The 18,780-nt window shown below is 45.1% G+C and overlaps 2 protein-coding genes across 2 annotated transcripts in view; both read right to left on the reverse strand.

Annotated features, from left to right (window-relative positions):
- The window catches only part of LOC141106766 (uncharacterized), a 106,332-nt gene that overhangs the window by 78,707 nt on the left and 8,845 nt on the right, over positions 1-18,780 (reverse strand). The window contains exons 11-13 of the mRNA XM_073597693.1: positions 8,291-8,336; positions 6,900-7,021; positions 6,640-6,786 (exon numbers count right to left, since the gene is read on the reverse strand). Coding sequence (XP_073453794.1) covers positions 6,640-6,786; positions 6,900-7,021; positions 8,291-8,336 — 315 coding nt within the window. The remainder of the gene's footprint in view (positions 1-6,639; positions 6,787-6,899; positions 7,022-8,290; positions 8,337-18,780) is intronic.
- On the reverse strand, positions 1,053-4,334 carry LOC141104576 (uncharacterized). The gene has a single exon (XM_073594184.1). The coding sequence runs from the start codon at positions 4,233-4,235 to the stop codon at positions 1,611-1,613; it is 2,625 nt and encodes an 874-aa protein (XP_073450285.1). The 5' UTR covers positions 4,236-4,334; the 3' UTR covers positions 1,053-1,610.

Genomic DNA, 18,780 nt, shown 5'->3' on the forward strand with positions numbered 1-18,780 from the left:
AGACCAAAATCCCTCCTGAAATGTGTAAAAACCTGGTCACTAACTACAAGAAACGTCTGACCTCTGTGCTTGCCAACAAGGGTTTCTCCACCAACTACTAAGTCATGTTTTGCTTGGGGGATCAAATACTTATTTTACTCACTGAACTGCAACTCAATTGATAACATTTGTTTTTCCTGGATTTTTGGTTTGATATTCTTTCGTCTCTATCATTTAAAATACACCCATGATAAAAATTATAGACACTTCATTTCTTTGTAAGTGGGAAATTTTACAAAAATCTGGGAGGGGAACAAATCATTATTTCCCCCCCCACTGTATGGCCGGCCTAAGTCCAGGTCCCTCTCTCTGGCCGGCCTAAGTCTAGGTTCCTCTCTCTGGCCGGCCTAAGTCCAGGTCCCTCTCTCTGGCCGGCCTAAGTCTAGGTTCCTCTCTCTGGCCGGCCTAAGTCTAGGTTCCTCTCTCTGGCCGGCCTAAGTCTAGGTTCCTCTCTCTGGCCGGCCTAAGTCTAGGTTCCTCTCTCTGGCCGGCCTAAGTCTAGGTTCCTCTCTCTGGCCGGCCTAAGTCTAGGTTCTTCTCTCTGGCCGGCCTAAGTCTAGGTTCCTCTCTCTGGCCGGCCTAAGTCTAGGTTCCTCTCTCTGGCCGGCCTAAGTCTAGGTTCCTCTCTCTGGCCGGCCTAAGTCTAGGTTCCTCTCTCTGGCCGGCCTAAGTCTAGGTTCCTCTCTCTGGCCGGCCTAAGTCTAGGTTCCTCTCTCTGGCCGGCCTAAGTCTAGGTTCCTCTCTCTGGCCGGCCTAAGTCTAGGTTCTTCTCTCTGGCCGGCCTAAGTCTAGGTTCCTCTCTCTGGCCGGCCTAAGTCTAGGTTCCTCTCTCTGGCCGGCCTAAGTCTAGGTTCCTCTCTCTGGCCGGCCTAAGTCTAGGTTCCTCTCTCTGGCCGGCCTAAGTCTAGGTTCCTCTCTCTGGCCGGCCTAAGTCTAGGTTCCTCTCTCTGGCCGGCCTAAGTCTAGGTTCCTCTCTCTGGCCGGCCTAAGTCTAGGTTCCTCTCTCTGGCCGGCCTAAGTCTAGGTTCCTCTCTCTGGCCGGCCTAAGTCTAGGTTCCTCTCTCTGGCCAGCCTAAGTCCAGGTTCCTCTCTCTGGCCGGCCTAAGTCTAGGTTTCTTTCTCTGGATGGTGCCGAAAATAACATCTCTAGCTCCGAGGCTGTAGAGGAACTCTTCACCAACATTGTATGCAGAACATAGAAGAGAATAATTATTATGGAAGTCGGAGTCACCATGGCTGGTTAGAGAAGCCTACGATCTCCTACACCCTCCCCCCAAGGTGTGCGGGAACAGAACCAGGAACTGTGGGAGGCCGAGATCCCAACTGGAGGGTCCAAGAAATAGAAGAAGCCAGGAGATGTCTAAGCAAACCAGACAACCCTCCATGTCACTTTTACAGAGTTGTCCCACCTTAAAAACTACATTGTTTTCTTACATTTCTTCATTGAACCCTACAAATCATTTTGTGAAAAATCGTCCGTAGATTCGTCAGTGGATTTAGCGGGTGTGTGTTCTCTGATGTTTACTTAGATTTCTTTTATGAACGAAAGTTTTCCCGCACTCTGAACATGGTCAAGGACGCTTCCCTTCGTGAGTTTTATGGTGTATAAGAAGCTTTCCTTTCTGAGAGAAACATTTCCCGCACTCTAAACATGAATAAGGACGCTCGCCCGTGTGACTCCTCTGGTGTGAAATCAAGTGTCCTTTCTGAGCGAAACGTTTCCCGCACTCTAAACATGAATAAGGACGCTCACCCGTGTGAATCCTCTGGTGTGAAATCAAGTGTCTTTTCTGAGTGAAACGTTTCCCGCACTCTGAACATGAATAATCGCGCTCACCCGTGTGAGTTTTCTGATGTCTAACAAGGTTTCCTTTGTACCTAAAAAATTTCCCGCACTCTGGACATGAATAAGGCCGCTCACCAGTGTGAAGGAGATGGTGTGAAAGAAGGGCCGCTTTTTCAATATAACCTTTCCCGCACTCTGAACATGAGAATGGATACGCTCCTGTGTGAAGTACCTGGTGCCTACGAAGATTGCCTGTGTCAGCAAAAGCTTTCCCGCACTCTGAACACGAATAAGGTTTCTCACCTGTGTGAGTTTTCTGGTGATTACGAAAGTGTCCCTTATGAGTGAAACATTTCCCGCACTCCGGACATGAACACGGACGCTCTCCTGTGTGACTTCTCTGGTGTATAATAAGTGTTCTTTTTTTGTTAAAACATTTCCCGCACTCTGAACAGGAAAAAGGTCGCTCCCCGGCGTGACTGCTCTGGTGTACAAGAAGATTTTCTTTCGTAGTGAAACCTTTCCCGCACTTGGAACATGAGAATGCATAGTCACGGGTGTGCACCCTATGGTGTCTATGAAGGCTTGAAATTTCAGCAAAAGATTTCCCGCACTCTGAGCACGAGTAAGGACGCTGACCTGTGTGAGTTTTCTGGTGATTATGTAAGTGTCCTTTCCAAGTGAAACACTTCCCGCACTCTGAACATGAATACGGACGCTCTCTCTGGCGTTTATTAAGTGTTACTTCATCAGAAAAACGCTTCCCACACTCTGAACCTGAATACGAATGCTTGTCAGTGTGATTTTTCTGGTGTAAAAGAAGGTAAGCTTTGCTACTGAAACATTTCCCGCACTCTAAACACGCATAGGGGTGCTCACCTGTGTGACTTCTCTGGTGTTTAAGAAGCTGTGATTTCAAACTGAAGCGTTTCCCGCACTCTAAACAGGAATGCAGCTGCTCACCTGTGTGAATTCTCTGGTGTAAAACGAGGTATTCTTTGCTACTGAAACTTTTCCCGCACTCTGAACATGAAAATGGCCGTTCACCTGTGTGAGTTCTCTTGTGTCTAAGAAGATTTGTTTTAAAAGTGAAAACTTTCCCGCACTCTGAACAAGAATACAGGCCCTCACCTGTGTGAAGTTTCTGGTGTAAAACGAGGTATTCTTTGCTACTGAAACTTTTCCCGCACTCTGAACATGAAAATGGCCGTTCACCTGTGTGAGTTCTTTTGTGTCTAAGAAGATTTGTTTTAAAAGTGAAAACTTTCCCGCACTCTGAACATGAATACAGGCCCTCACCTGTGTGAAGTTTCTGGTGTAAAAGAAGGTAAGCTTTGCTAGTGAAATGTTTCCCGCACTCTGAACACGCATAGGGGTGCTCACCTGTGTGACTCCTCTGGTGTATAAGAAGCTGTGATTTCAAACTGAAGCGTTTCCCGCACTCTAAACACGAATGCAGCTGCTCACTTGTGTGAACTCTCTGGTGTAAAACGAGGTATTCTTTGCTACTGAAACTTTTCCCGCACTCTGAACATGAAAATGGCCGTTCACCTGTGTGAGTTCTCTGGTGTCTAAGAAGATTTGTTTTAAGAGTGAAAACTTTCCCGCACTCTGAACATGAATACAGGCCCTTACCTGTGTGAAGTTTCTGGTGTAAAAGAAGGTAAGCTTTGCTAGTGAAATGTTTCCCGCACTCTGAACATGCATAGGGGTGCTCACCTGTGTGACTCCTCTGGTGTATAAGAAGCTGTGATTTGAAATTAAAGTGTTTCCCGCACTCTAAACACGGATGCAGCTGCTCACCTGTGTGAATTCTCTGGTGTAAAACGAGTTTTTCTTTGCTGATGAAATGTTTCCCGCACTCTGAACAGGCATAGGGGCGCTCACCTGTGTGAATTCTCTGGTGTGAAAGGAGGTATACATTGCTAGAGAAACCTTTCCCGCACTCTGAGCATAAATATGGACGCTCACCTGTGTGACTTCTCTGGTGTATAAGAAGCTGTGACTTGAAATTGAAGTGTTTCCCGCACTCTGAACAGGAAATAGGATTCTTACCCTTGTGACTTTTCTGGTGTGTAAGAAGTTTGCTTTCCTTAGAGAAAACTTTCCCGCACTCTGAACATGAAAAGGTCACACTGGTGTGAGTTTTGAGATGTAGAAGAAGTTCAGATTTCCTCTTAAAATATTTCCCGCACTCCAAACAAGATAATGAACTCTCTCCTGTGGGAAATCCTTCATGGATTAGAGAAGACTCCTTGGGTATAGATGGAGGTGTTGATGGATCTGCACTGTGAGAATGGAGATGGATATCTGAAGTAACAGGATGTGATTGGTCAGAAGATTCCTCAGGATTAGAGGGATCCATTGATGTCTCCACATGATATGGTCTGTGGTGTGTCATTTCACTCATTTGGTTTATTTCAGGAGAATATTCAGCAATGTGATCATTTTTTGCATCAGAATCTGGAGATAAAAAAGGATTTCCCTCCGAGGTCTTCCTGACATGGTGTCCATCTGTTAGAAAACAAAACAAGACGTTATTTCGAGGAATGGAGATGGACCTTTCATATGGTGTACAGTATCTCCTCCTCATTTGTTGGGAACATGACGTTATATTGAGGAATGGAGATGGACCTTTCATATGGTGTACAGTATCTCCTCCTCATTTGTTGGGAATATGACGTTATATTGAGGAATGGAGATGGACCTTTCATATGGTGTACAGTATCTCCACCTCATTTGTTGGGAACATGACGTTATATTGAGGAATGGAGATTAAAAAAAAATCGTAAAAATAATTGTCTCGTGTTTCAGCATGATTCATTTAGTAATGAAGCTTTCATTGTACTGATTAGGACCGGAGATGAATGTACAATATGGTATACAATCCCTCACCTTCTTTGTCAGGTTCATTAAGTGATAAGGAAGGTACTGAAACTTTATGTCAGCACTTCTCTGTCATTTATTAATAAAGATATGACCTCTGGGTACTACGTTAAGGGTAATGGTCCAATCCAAGGTGGCGAAACCATATACTTGGTCCCCAAACACCCCACTGTGTGGCAACCCCCAGACTACCCCATTTTGAAACCATCCCAGACCCCGTATGAAATGAAAACCCTGGGAGACATTGTGACTGAAGGCAGGTTGCTCAGCTTTGACGACCTCAAGCGAAACCGAGCCTCGCCCAATCGCATGTTGTTTAGGTATCAACAGTTACGCCCCGTGTTCCAGGCCCAATTCCCAGGAACGATTAGGTTAGAGGTTCGTGACGTTGAAACCTTATTGAGGGCCTCCCGGATGGGGGGGGGAGTTCTCTCGGCCCTCTACTCTATTCTGGAGGGACTTGATACTTCAAAGGTCTCACAGGTATTTTCAGCATGGCAATCAGATATCCCCACTCTGGCTGACGATGACTGGGAAGACGGCATTCAACAGTATATCCCATTAATTATTTCGGCCAGGGATCTCCTCACCCAGCTGAAGTTCCTCCACTGGGTCTACTACTCCCCAGAGAGACTGGCAAGAATATACCCCGACAGACTACCAACCTGCCATAGATGCGGCGCAGAGGTTGGCTCCTTTTTCCATGTGGTATGGGCGTGCCCGCAGCTGAGGCCCTTCTGGACGACGGTGGTGGGGACTATAAATTCCATAGGTAAACTAAGGGTCCCTTGTGACCCAATACCCCTACTACTAGGTATCGGCCATACGCTAGAGGCCCCCCAATCATTTGCAGATTGAATCAATGTATGTAGATTGTGTTACTAGAGATAAGTCATCCTCGGTCACCCCACATCTAACTGCCAGGAAAAGAAAAGACAACATCTTCAGCATCGGCTTATAATAAGGTAAGATGACTCAATTAAACAGACATCCTCCTGGGCTACGATTATTAAAATAATCTCTTCTAACCAGAGAATAGGAAGTTCTGTTAATTATCCACATTTTTTGCTCAAACTATATACTTTATACTCATAGAAGCAAACTGAAAATTGGAATACTTTCTGCATTACAAGTATATCTAGGTGGACCCTCCGTACTGCTCTCTCCTTTACAATAAGGTCTCCTCTTACCCGGTGATGTGAGGGGCGGCTGATTCTCCATCATGACGTCCTTGTAGAGATCCTTGTGTCCTTCTAAATACTCCCACTCCTCCATGGAGAAATAGACAGTGACATCCTGACACCTTATAGGAACCTGACACACACAATGATACAGTCACCATCCAGACACATCCCTTGTCTGTTACTGGATAATGTCCCAGAATTCCCACCACCGCTCACCTCTCCTGTCAGTAGCTCCATCATCTTCTTGGTGACTTCTAGAATCTTCTTCTTGCGTTTTCTCTTAAGAGCCAGGAAGGTTGGTGAGGACGTGGCGATGGGGCCTCTTCTTTCTCTCATTCTTGTCTTCATAACTACAGCACAGTCCTGTGATATACAACAATAAATATAATATTACAATCTTCCCCATTGACCAGATTTGGTCACCTTTACCAATCGAGATCAGAGTGATTTCATGTGAGTCTCCCAGAATCCTCCTCACCTCTCCAGTCAACAAGTTAATGATCTCCAGAGTGAGGTTCAATGTCATTTCATTCAAGCCACATATCTTTATTCTTAATTTTTCATCATTCAAGGTCGGCTGATTCTCCATCATGAGGTCCTTGTAGAGATCCTTGTGTCCTTCTAAATACTCCCACTCCTCCATGGAGAAATAGACAGTGACATCCTGACACCTTATAGGAACCTGACACACACAATGATACAGTCACCATCCAGACACATCCCTTGTCTGTTACTGGATAATGTCCCAGAATTCCCAGCACCACTCACCTCTTCTGTCAGCAGATCAATGATCTTCTTGGTGACTTCTAGAATCTTCACAGATGAAGGGACAGTGATTTGTCTACTGGAGGTCACATATTTACCAGATGTCTTCTTCACTACCGTGTAACCCTATTGTGGAACATCATGGGAAATGTAAATGATTACTAACTTCAGGCTGAGACATTTCCATAATCAGGTTGGGATAAAAGTGATGTCATGTGACCTCCCAGAATTCTCCTCACCTCTCCAATCAGCAGGTAGATGATCTCCAGGGTGAGGTCTAACATCCTCTCAGTCATGTGTCTTTGATCTTTGGTCATCTTCATTGCTGTGGTCATGGGATCTATACAGGACTCAAGGCTCTCTGTAGATGTATAATAAACTGAGAATTATCTGCATTGTACCGGGATGAATAATGTCTGCACAGCATTTCTAAATAGTTGATACTGTTTGTTATACCAGATTAGAGGTCTTCTTTATCAGCGCAACTGAAAGTGGGGTTCCACCCAAAAAAACAAACATATCTAAAAAATTCTAAAAAAAAAAACAAAAAAACATTTGGATATTTTTTTTTTTTTACTTACCTCTAAATGCCTTTTGCTAGGTGGTCCCTCGTAGTCTGCCCCTTCGTCTGCCTGGGCTGGTGACATCACTTCCCCCTGGCACAGGAAGGGCTCGGCTCTTCTCCCTCCCTCCTGTCAATCATCTGGGACCCATTGCAGGTCCCAGGTGATTGAGCGGCCAATCACGGCGTTCAGCGCCACTCGCGCATGCGCAGTGGGTGCCAGGCTGTGAAGCCACAGCCCGGCGCCCACAGTTGAAATGCCGGCGCCGACGAGCGGAGGGGGGGGACGAGCGGGGCTTCGATCCCCCGCATCGCTGGACCCAGGGACAGGTAAGTGTCCAATTAAAAGTCAGCAGCTGCAGTATTTGTAGCTGCTGACTTTTAATTTTTTTTTTTTTAATGGCCCCCCTGGGTGGAACTCCTCTTGAAGGAAAAGCAGAGATTCTATTTCTAGCTTAATTTCAGCCTGGCTCTATATTTAGGAAGTATCTGGTTTATAAACCAGAGGCTCTGGATTAAAACTCAGATAAATGGTTCTATATTAAGATTTATCAGGTCTATAAACCAGAGGCTCTGGATGGACAGTTGGATAAATGGTTCTATATTTAGGATGTATCCGGTCTATAAACCAGAGGCTCTGGATGGACAGTTGGATAAATGGTTCTATATTTAGGATGTATCTGGTCTATAAACCAGAGGCTCTGGATGGACAGTTGGATAAATGGTTCTATATTTAGGATGTATCTGGTCTATAAACCAGAGGCTCTGGATGGACAGTTGGATAAATGGCTCTATATTTAGGATGTATCTGGTCTATAAACCAGAGGCTCTGGGTGGACAGTTGGATAAATGGCTCTATATTTAGGATGTATCTGGTCTATAAACCAGAGGCTCTGGGTGGACAGTTGGATAAATGGCTCTATATTTAGGATCTATCTGTGTACAGATTATTATGCTCCAATCATGTGTGTATCAGTATCTGCTGGAGATAGCAGACATCACAGTGACTATGGAGGACGGACATGACGGTGATTTACTGGGTTTAGATATAAGAAAAAATCTTCTTACCTCCTCTGCTGCCGGTTCCAACAATGACTTGTTTTTCCCTCCAGCACTAATGTAAGCCACATCTGCCTCTCCGTATCCTATTTCATTTCCTCTGTACATTCCTCTGGCAAAAGTAAAGATCGCCATCTTGTGGAAAAAACGACAACTGCACCCTCTGTTGTCCATGAATTTCAAGAATACGGATGTAAATTCCTGGGTGCCGAACCATAATGCTCTATGCACATTGGAACTTCATCAGCAGCCTCATCGCAGAAAACAAAAAAATAAAAATAAGATATATACACTTTATTACCAAAAGTATTGGGACGCCTGCCTTTACACGCACATGAACTTTAATGGCATCCCAGTCTTAGTCCGTAGAGTTCAATATTGAGTTGGCCCACCCTTTGCAGCTATAACAGCTTCAACTCTTCTGGGAAGGCTGTCCACAAGGTTTAGGAGTGTGTCTATGGGAATGTTTGGCCATTCTTCCAGAAGCGTATTTGTGAGGTCAGGATGATATGAGAAAGCCTGGCTCGCAGTCTCCGTTCTAATTCATCCCAAAGGTGTTCTATGGGGTTGAGGTCAGGACTCTGTGCAGGCCAGTCAAGTTCCTCCACCCCAAACTCGTTTATCCATGTCTTTATGGACCTTTCTTTGTGCACTGGTCCAAATCATTTGGTGGAGGGGGGATAATGTTGGGTGGGGGGTTGTTTTTCAGGGGTTGGGCTTTGCCCCTTAGTTCCAGTCAAGGGAACTATTAAGGCGTCAGCATACCGAGACATTTGAGACAATTTCATGCTCCCAACTTTGTAGGAACAGTTTGGGGATGGACCCTTCCTGTTCCAACATGACTGCGCACCAGTGCACAAAGCAAAGTCCATAAAGACATGGATGAGTGAGTTTACTCTGTATTACTGGGGGGGCGGGGTGATGTCAGCAAGAGCAGTCTGGCCACACCCACTGTTTGCTGCAGTGCACATAGCTGCATTACTACTGTTCTTGGGGCACCCATACGTGTGTCCCAGGTCTTTTTATTATCCTATAGTGTATACAATGGGGGAAAAATGTACCCTGTGCCACTAAAGTGTTTGGGTTTGGCTTGAAGAAAGGGTTGCAACCCTAATAGAAACTCACTGAAAACTGAGCATGTGCAGAGCTGCCAACACTGCTCTGCAAAATCTCTATCTGAAATGGGGACATGGACAGAAGGGGGAGATAGAGAGCAGCGGGGTCAGCCAGGTTTTTTTGCAGAATACAGAAAACTAACCTCATAGTGACTATGAACAGCATGGAATACACCATTTATCGATCGTTTTTTTATTATGTGGGTTTGGTGACAATTTAAAAGCACCGAAACACCAGATCCTCAATCCCCCTATTGCAATATTTGATAATAAAGTTGGTAATCCCCTGTATTTAAAACAACTGAGGGGCCTAACTGGAGAGGCAGAGGTTCCTCACACGCAGATGAATCTTTGAGAGGCAGGGTACGTCTTGCTTTCTTTATAGCTGTAGACGTGCTATGCAACCTGAGCACAAGGTGCAGGGTTGGGGAGTGGCTCACCAAGATGTCCTTATTCTCCGAGGCAGGGTTGTGGATAAGAGGGTACCACCGGTCCTCCTGTATGGAGCCCAGGCAGCTGGGTGAATCAGATGTGGGCTGGGAGGGTGATCAGCATGGCAGGAGAAAAATTACTGGAAACGATGCCCTGTATGTCCATATTTGGACAGAATCACCTAACACTAATGCAACACAGTATTTCTAATGGTACAGATTAATGGACCGCTTTAATCCTCCATGCAATCAAGGCCAGGTACAAATTTAATTTAAAAAGGTTAAAAACACTCACATGAACGTTCTGCATAAAAAGACATGTAAACTACAACTCCCAGAATCCTCGAGGATGCACGCGCATGTGCACTAGCATTCTGGCCTCCACTCCGCCCTACACATTTTGTCATCAATGACATCATATGGGGCTTTGCATTTATGTTCATGTGATTGTTTAATTACCACTCGTTTTCTTGCAAGTTGTTGCAGGACTGATAACCGCAATCACCATGACATGACACAATGATGGGACTTGAGGGTTACCTCTGATGAAGATATTGACTGAAATTTTTGAGCCTATCACTGTGACCATGAGGAGAAGAACTAAGATGATGGTGATGGGAATATCCAATGTGGCTTTAAAAAAAAAAAAAATCTGTTTATTGAACATTTTCATTTACACAAAAAACAGCCTAAAGAAAAAGAAAAGTAAGACGGAAAATAAGACAGACAAGACGTTACCAACGCAGAGGTGTGATAAAGTTCAATTATCATAGATAAAGCACAACAGATCCGGTAACTTGGAGAACTATGGTATTGCTCAGTCCTGTAAATTTCCGAGGATCTATATAGACAGTAGGGATGAGCTCAATGTTCGGGGCGAACATCAGGAGTTCGCCCGTTCGCCAAACAGCGAACATTATGGGGCGTTCGCGGAAAATTTAAGTGCCGCGGAACGCCCCAAACTGCACTGCGAGATCGCAGTGCATTGCTGTATGTTGATTGGCCAAAGCATGCACCTGACCTGCATGCTTTGGCCAATGACAGTGCGCACTGCTAAGAGAGCCATAATTGGACAAAGGCGGGGTGCCTTTGGCCAATCACAGCTCAGAGGGACTAAGTCCATGCCCCGCACTATATAAGCCTGCTTACAGAGCGGCCGTGTGTAGTGTTGTTGGTGTGGACAGAGAGATAGCTTGAGTTAGATTAAGCAGGCAGGTTATTCAGTTAGTGGCAATGTATTTGATATATATATATGTAGCACTAACTCTCGGTGGAGCTGCTGGTTTAAGCGGGCTTATTACCTTCACTCTCGACACCCTTGTTTCACCGGCATCGGGTCTAGGGTTCCGTTGAGTTTACCTCTGGATGATAAAAGCACCAACACTTGAGTACGTTTTCAATGCTTTATTGAACCAAGTAACGAAGGAAGTAGCAGGAAAGAGGCAGGAGGGAAGCTCAAATACCTTTCTTTAGGATTCTTGAGAACGTCCTTTAAAGTTGAATATTGTAATCGGATGCAATCCCCTTGTGGGACACAATCTTTGCTCGCCTGGATAGGCCTCTCTCACTTGCCTAGCAGCCAGTACGTAGCACGAACAAAAGTCTCTGCCACAGACTTGCTTGAAATAAACCCGTACGATCCTCTGCCACAGGATGTATTAAATTTTGCGGTGAATGTCAGACACAGTACTTGGACCTCTAAGCCAACCCAGCAGTACTATGCTGTAGAACTACTTTAGGATACGTCCTCCAACCGAGTCACCAGGCCCCTCTCCAGACCAGCACTCTGCATGATTCTTCCATGACGGGTCCTCCCCTGGGATCTTCTCGGTTGTCCAGCTTCTTCACTCTGGATAGACAGCTCAGGACCATTCCTTGGCTGCTGTGGTAGGCCCCAGACATGCCTCTGGGCCCACCCATGCACCGCAGCGGTGCGGGCCTCCGGAACGGAGGACCATGAGGTAGCACTCTAACGCATACCTGTCGGCCAGGAGGGCCAGCAGGTGGTTGTAAAACGAACCCCAAAACATGGCGTCTGTCCCATAAATACCCTCTCCCAGAATGCAACTCGGAGGACCACCTCCACTGAGTTGTCTCCGGGACAGAGGAGCACCCATACGCTTCGACACGTTGCCCTTCCAACACCAGCCAATGTTAACAGCGACACCCACCGGCTCAGTGTGGAACCACATGCAACGTCAGCCAAGCTGGAACAGAGGCAAATCTAACTCCCCTAACGAGCAATTCACTAAATTTACCTATCAGATGGTAGATCAGAAATCTACCAGCGCTACATATATATATATATATATATATATATATATATATATATATATATATATATATATATATATTTATTCAGTGTTTACTCGATATTCAGTCAGTGTATTAATATATATATATATTAGGGCTGTTACTGATTAAAATTTTCATGTTCGATTAATCAATTTTTTTTTAATCGACTAATTTCGATTAATTAAAACGCACATACAGATCCTGAATAAATCTATGTAAAAAATGGGTTTTGTCCAGTATGGCATAGAATGAGAATAGGATGTATTTGCTCATATTGTCCATCTGAAGGAGAACTTATTTTAAATTTCAATCATTTTTCTGCAGTATTTGTAATTTATTGAACCTGATGAATAATGCAGTTTTTATGACTGAGTACTCCTCCACTGGTACACCGATGTTTTAGCTCCTCAGTTCTCAGCAGTCCAGGAAGACCGAACCCCCTGGGTGGTGTGTCAACAGGAAGCGAGGTCGGTGGAGCGCAACACGCAGAGCGCCTGCGCCTCATTGCCTAACACTTTCTAATGGCTAGATAGCAATGATGACGCATCAGCCGGAAATGATGTCGGTGGAACGAAACGCAACGTCGATGTCCGTGACGTCACCGGATTTCCGACTGAACTCCCTGAAGACCCGGAAGTTGGCGGAGAGGTGAGTACCGATCAAAAGAATTTTGATTGATCAAAAAAATTAATAGATTAATCGAGCAATTAATAGTTAATTTCCACAGCCACTTCAGGCGGTGTATTATATATAGATACAGTCTAATATATATATATATATATATATATATATATATATATATATATATATACACACTCTGCATCCAGTGTAGCCTATATCTACAGTGCATTCAGGCAGTGTACACAGTATCTAATACAGTGTTTAAAGTTTCTATTACACAGTACACAATACAGTGCAGCCGTAGTACAGTTTCTAATACACTTCAGGCGGTGTACACAGTATCTAATACAGTGTGTACAGTTTCTAATACACTTCAGGCGGTGTACACAGTATCTAATACAGTGTGTACAGTTTCTAATACACTTCAGGCGGTGTACACAGTATCTAATACAGTGTGTACAGTTTCTAATACACTTCAGGCGGTGTACACAGTATCTAATACAGTGTAGTGTGGTGTTGCAAAACAAAATATACATCATGTCCGGAAGGCCACCGAGGAGAGACAGATGCTCACAGGCCACTATGCTGTTTGCAACCAATGTCTGAAGCGGATCAAGCGTGGCCAGACCCGCTTTCGCTTGGGCACCACATGCTTGACTAGACATATGATGACCTGCCATGCAGTCCGTTGGCAACAGCACTTGAATGACCCACATCAAAGAAAAAGGTGGACTTCTCCTTGCTCCTCATCTGGGATCTCCAAACCTACTATACATCCAGTCCTCTCAAAAATCTGCACTGAGTGGAATGAAGGTATAGCAATAGGTGTCCCAAGTACTTGCAGCCAATCTGCTAGCAGAACACCACCATCTGATTTTAGCAGGCAAATTTCCCTACCCCAGTTGCTGAACCGTAAAAAGGAATTCGGTCCCAACCATCCACATGCTCAGCGTCTAAATGCAAGCTTGGCCAAATTGCTAGTACTGCAACTGCTGCCTTTTCAGCTGGTAGACTCTGCCCCCTTTCGTGAATTTGTGGAATGTGATGTACCTCAGTGGCAGGTTCAAAAACGCCATTTCTTTTCACGGAAGGCCATTCCGGCTCTCTACCGGCATGTGGAAGGCAATGTTTTGGCCTCGTTGGACAGGGCGGTCAGCAGTAAGGTTCATATTACCGCTGACTAATGGTCCAGCAGGCATGGCATTGGGCAGGGACATTACCTTTCCTACACGGCGCACTGGGTAACCTTGCTGGAAGCTGGGAAGGATGCAGGACAGGGTTCAGTGTTGTTGGAGCTTGTTCCGCCATTCACGCCCCCAAAATGCTAGTGGTGATTCTGCCTCAGCTCTCTACTCCACCCCCACCTCTTATTCTTCCTCTATGGCCTCTTCTACAAATTTGTCCTCTGAACCAGCGGTGCTCCGTAAGCGTTCAAGGGGCTAGGCAAGCAGTCAGGCTAAAAGATGCCATGCAGTGCTTAAGTTTGTCTGCCTAGGGAACAGGAGCCACACTGGGGCATAGATTCTGTCAGCTCTGCAGGGGCAGGCTCAGAGGTGGTTGACACCATGCCAGCTTCAGCCAGGAATGGTTGTATGTGACAATGGCACCAACCTTCTCTCGCCCTCTGACAGGGACACTTGACCCATGTTTGGCACACGTCGTGAATTTGGTGGTGCAGCGGTTCTTGAGAAGGTACCCAGGCTTACAGGATCTCCTGAGGCAGGCCAGAAAAGTCTGTGGTCATTTCCGCCGGTCATACAATGCCAGTGCTCGGCTGGCTAACATTCAAAGGGGATGCAACCTGCCCACCAACTGCCTCATTTGTGACATGCCCACCAGGTGGAACTCAACGTTGGCAATGCTGTAGCGGCTGCACACACAGCAGAGGGCCATCAATGAGTACCTGTGTGAGTATGGCACCAGGGTCAGTGGAGCTTCTTTTCGCCACGCCAGTGGCTACTGATCAAGGATGCATGCACTGTCCTGTCACCATTTGAGGAGGCCACAAGGATGGTGAGCAGCAACAATGCATGCATTAATGACACTGCCCCTCTAGTCTTCTTGTTGGAGCACAGGATGGACCACTGGCAAGAACTTGCTCAATATGTAATTGAGCTACTGGCCTGTCCTGCATCCAGCATGCTTTCTGAACGCACATTCAGTGCTGCTGGAGGGTTTGTCACGGATCAAAGAGTGCGCCTGTCCGCAGACTCCGTTGATAGGCTCACATTCATAAAAATGAATGTCTTGGATCAGCAGCTATCAAGCACCTGATGCTGATGTAACTGATTGAATTTGCTATGGATGTGGGATCTCTTGAAGACTGCCTATGCTGACTATCCTATTCCTCCCCGGCAATACATTACAGCTGCAAGTAGTTTTAAATTACATTTTTTCCTTTAGAAATGTCATTTTGCTGTAGCACTGTTATAAACATGGGAAAGATGTGCTACTTTGCAGGCATACTAAGGACACCCCCCAAGCATGATATTTAAAGAAATTTTTCATTTTTATTGTTTCACTTTAAGCATTATTAAAATCACTGCTCCTGAAAAAACGTCCCTTTTTAAAACTTATTTTTTTGCATTGATACATGTCCTCTGGGGCAGGACCTGGGTCCCCAAACACTTTTTATCGTAATAACTTGCATACAGTTGTGCTCATAAGTTTACATACCTTGGCAGAATTTCTGATTTCTTGGCCATTTTTCAGAGAATATGAATGATAACAAAAAAACCTTTCTTTCACTCATGGTTAGTGTTTGGCTGAAGCCATTTATCATCAGTCAACTGTGTTTACTCTTTTTGAATCATAATCACAACAGAAACTACCCAAATCACAGTGATCAAAAGTTTACATACGTAATTACGTATACTGTGTATGGCCCCCTAAAACATCAATGACAGCTTGAAGTCTTTTGTGGTATTTGTGGATGAGGCTCTTTATCTTCTCAGATGGTAAAGCTGCCTATTCCTCTTGGCAAAAAGCCTCCAGTTCCTGTAAATTCTTGGGCTGTCTTGCATGAACTGCACATTTGAAATCTCCCCAGAGTGGCTCAATGATATTGAGGTCAGGAAACTGAGATGGCCACTCCAGAGCCTTCACTTTATTCTGCTGTAGCCAATGACAGGTCGACTTGGCCTTGCGTTTTGGTTCACTGTCAATGTTGGAATGTCCAAGTACGTCCCATGCGCAGCTTCCTGGCTGATGAATGCAAATGTTCCTCCAATATTTTTTGATAAAATACTGCATTCATCTTGCCAACGATTTTGACCAAATTTCCTGTGCCTTTGTAGCACACACATCCCCAAAAAATCAGTGTTCCACCTCTGTACCTTTCATCATAGGCCTTGCTGACTCCTCTCTAAATGTAGTGTTTATGGTTCTGGCCAAAAAGCTAAATTTTGGTCTCATCACTCCAAATGACTTTGTGCCAGAAGGTTTGAGGCTTGTCTCTGTGCTGTTTGGCGTATTGTAAGTGGGATACTTTGTGGCATTTGCGTAGTAATGGCTTTCTTCTGGCGACTCGACCATGCAGGACATTTTTCTTCAAGTGCCTCCTTATTGTGCATCTTGAAACAGCCACACCACATGTTTTCAGAGAGGCCTGTATTTCCCCTGAAGTTATTTGTGGGTTTTTCTTTGCATCCCAAACAATTTTCCTGTCAGTTGTGGCTGAAATTTTAGTTAGTCTACCTGACCATGATTTGGTTTCAACAGAACCCCTCATTTTCAACTTCTTGGTTAGAGTTTGAACACTGCAGATTGGCAGACTCAATTCCTTGGATATCTTTTTATATCCCTTTCCTGTTTTATACAGTTCCACTACCTTTTCCTGCAGATCCTTTGACAATTCTTTTGCTTTTCCCATGACTAAGAATCCAGAAACGTCTGCAGCATTGGATGAATGATGCAAGGGTCTGTCAGGGGTCCAGAAACTCATTGACCTTTTATACACACACACTAATTACAAGCAAACAGATCACAGGTGAGGATGGTTACCTTTAATAGCCACTCAGACCCCTTTGTGCCAACTTGTGTGCATCTTATCAGGCCAAAATCACCAGGGTATGTAAACTTTTGATCAGGGTCATTTGGGTAGTTTCTGTTGCCATTATGATTTAACAAGAGTAAACACAGTTGATTGATAATAAATGGCTTCAGCCAAACACTAACTATGAGTGAAAGAAATGTTTTTGTGTTATGATTCATATTCTATGAAAAATGGCTAAGAAATCATAAATTCTGCCAGGGTGTGTAAACTTATGAGCACAACTATATAAGCCTTTAAAATTAGCACTTTTGATTTTTCACGTTCGTGTCCCATGGACTTTAACGGTGTTTGCCTGTTCGAACAATTTTTTTGCCTGTTCGCATGTTCTGCTGCGAACCGAACCGGGGGGTGTTTGGCTCATCCCTAATAGACAGCTTGTATGAAAATTGTACCAAAGGGCCAGACTTTAGGGGGGACAGACTGTGGTCAGTTGAAAACTGTCCTGGTGTCAGTGCCTTCTCTTTGATAGTAAGGGGAATAATAATGCCCCATTTTTGGTGCCAGTGGTAGGAACTATGCCCCATCATTGGTGTCAGTGGGAAAAATAGTGTCTTGTATCAGTGGGAGGCTTAGTGCCTCAAGACCCAAATAAAGGCAAGCAAAGCCCCCGGGCCATAGATTGGGGCCCACTGACTTAGACCATATCCTCTTATACTTTTACTACGTGGCATTTTTAGTGGCTCCATGAAGTTCTTAGAATATCATCTGACACATGTGTGGAAATTGACCTTCTTGACCCTCTGTTTCACCAATGGACGACTCTCTATTACCTGAGCAGCTATGTCATTAGTCACCTAATTATGGATAAATATAAGGAAGGGAGTCAGAAAAAAAATTGTAAAGTGATGAAATGTATTTTCTTTTTACTTTAGAAAATCAGGATAACTTGGCCATAGATGTCTGCTTGCTTGGCCTGGTGGGCGTGCTCGCTTTCCTTCAAGCAACCAGGACTCTCCTAAGTTTGCTTTTGTTTTACGCAAGAAAAACCATAGTGTTAAAATGGAAATTGACTGAAGCACCCTCCCTTAACTTTTGGAAATCCCTGGTTAAGTACTCTATACCCTTGCATAAAGCCACCTATACTTCTCGTGGTTCCCCCACCAAATTTGGTCAAGTGTGGAATATTTGGACAGAATCACCTAACACTAATGCAACAAACTAATTTTAACGGTACCAATTGTGGCCCACGTTCCGTTTTGATGCGGCCCCACTGGTAATTTGGATATATTTATATATCTTTTGTGACCCCCAATGAATCCCCGAGTGGCGCTCAGAGATTTGTTGGGGGGGCCACAGAAGACATATACCGTATTTATAATTTTGGCAGCCTCAGAGGGGACAGGGAGGGGGCGCGATGAGTGCCGTCAGATTACATACAGAAAAATCTCCTGTTTACTCGGCGGCCTCTGTAATCAGAAGTCCCGTCTCCTGGGCTGGCATTGGACGACTGTTCTGTCTATCACAGGAGGCGGGGCTTTGTATTAAAGAGGCCACCGAGTAAACAGGGGATTCTCCTGTTTGTAATCTGTTGTCGCTCGTCCCGCCCCCCTCCCTGTCCCCTCCGAGGCTGCAGATGGGCATCGATCAGGCTGCACCGATGGCAATGGTGAGACTGCATTCCTGGCAATGGTGGGGCTGCATTCATGTCAGTGGTGAGGCTGCATTCATGGCACGGGTGAGGCTGCAATTATGTCAATGGTGAGGCTGCATTCATGGCAATGGTGAGGCTGCATTCATGTCAATGGTCAGGCTGCATTCATGGCACTGGTGGGGCTGCATTAAGGCAATGCTGAGGCTGCATTCATGGCAATGGTGAGGCTGCATTCATTGCAATGGTGAGGCTGCATTCATTGCAATGGTGAGGCTGCATTCATGGCAATGGTGAGGCTGCATTCATGGCAATGGTGGGGCTGCATTCATGGCAATAGTGAGGCTGCATTAAGGCAATGGTGAGGCTGCATTCATGGCAATGGTGAGGCTGCA

The sequence above is a fragment of the Aquarana catesbeiana genome, linkage group LG08 (assembly GCF_042186555.1).
Source record: "Aquarana catesbeiana isolate 2022-GZ linkage group LG08, ASM4218655v1, whole genome shotgun sequence".
NCBI lineage: Eukaryota > Metazoa > Chordata > Amphibia > Anura > Ranidae > Aquarana > Aquarana catesbeiana.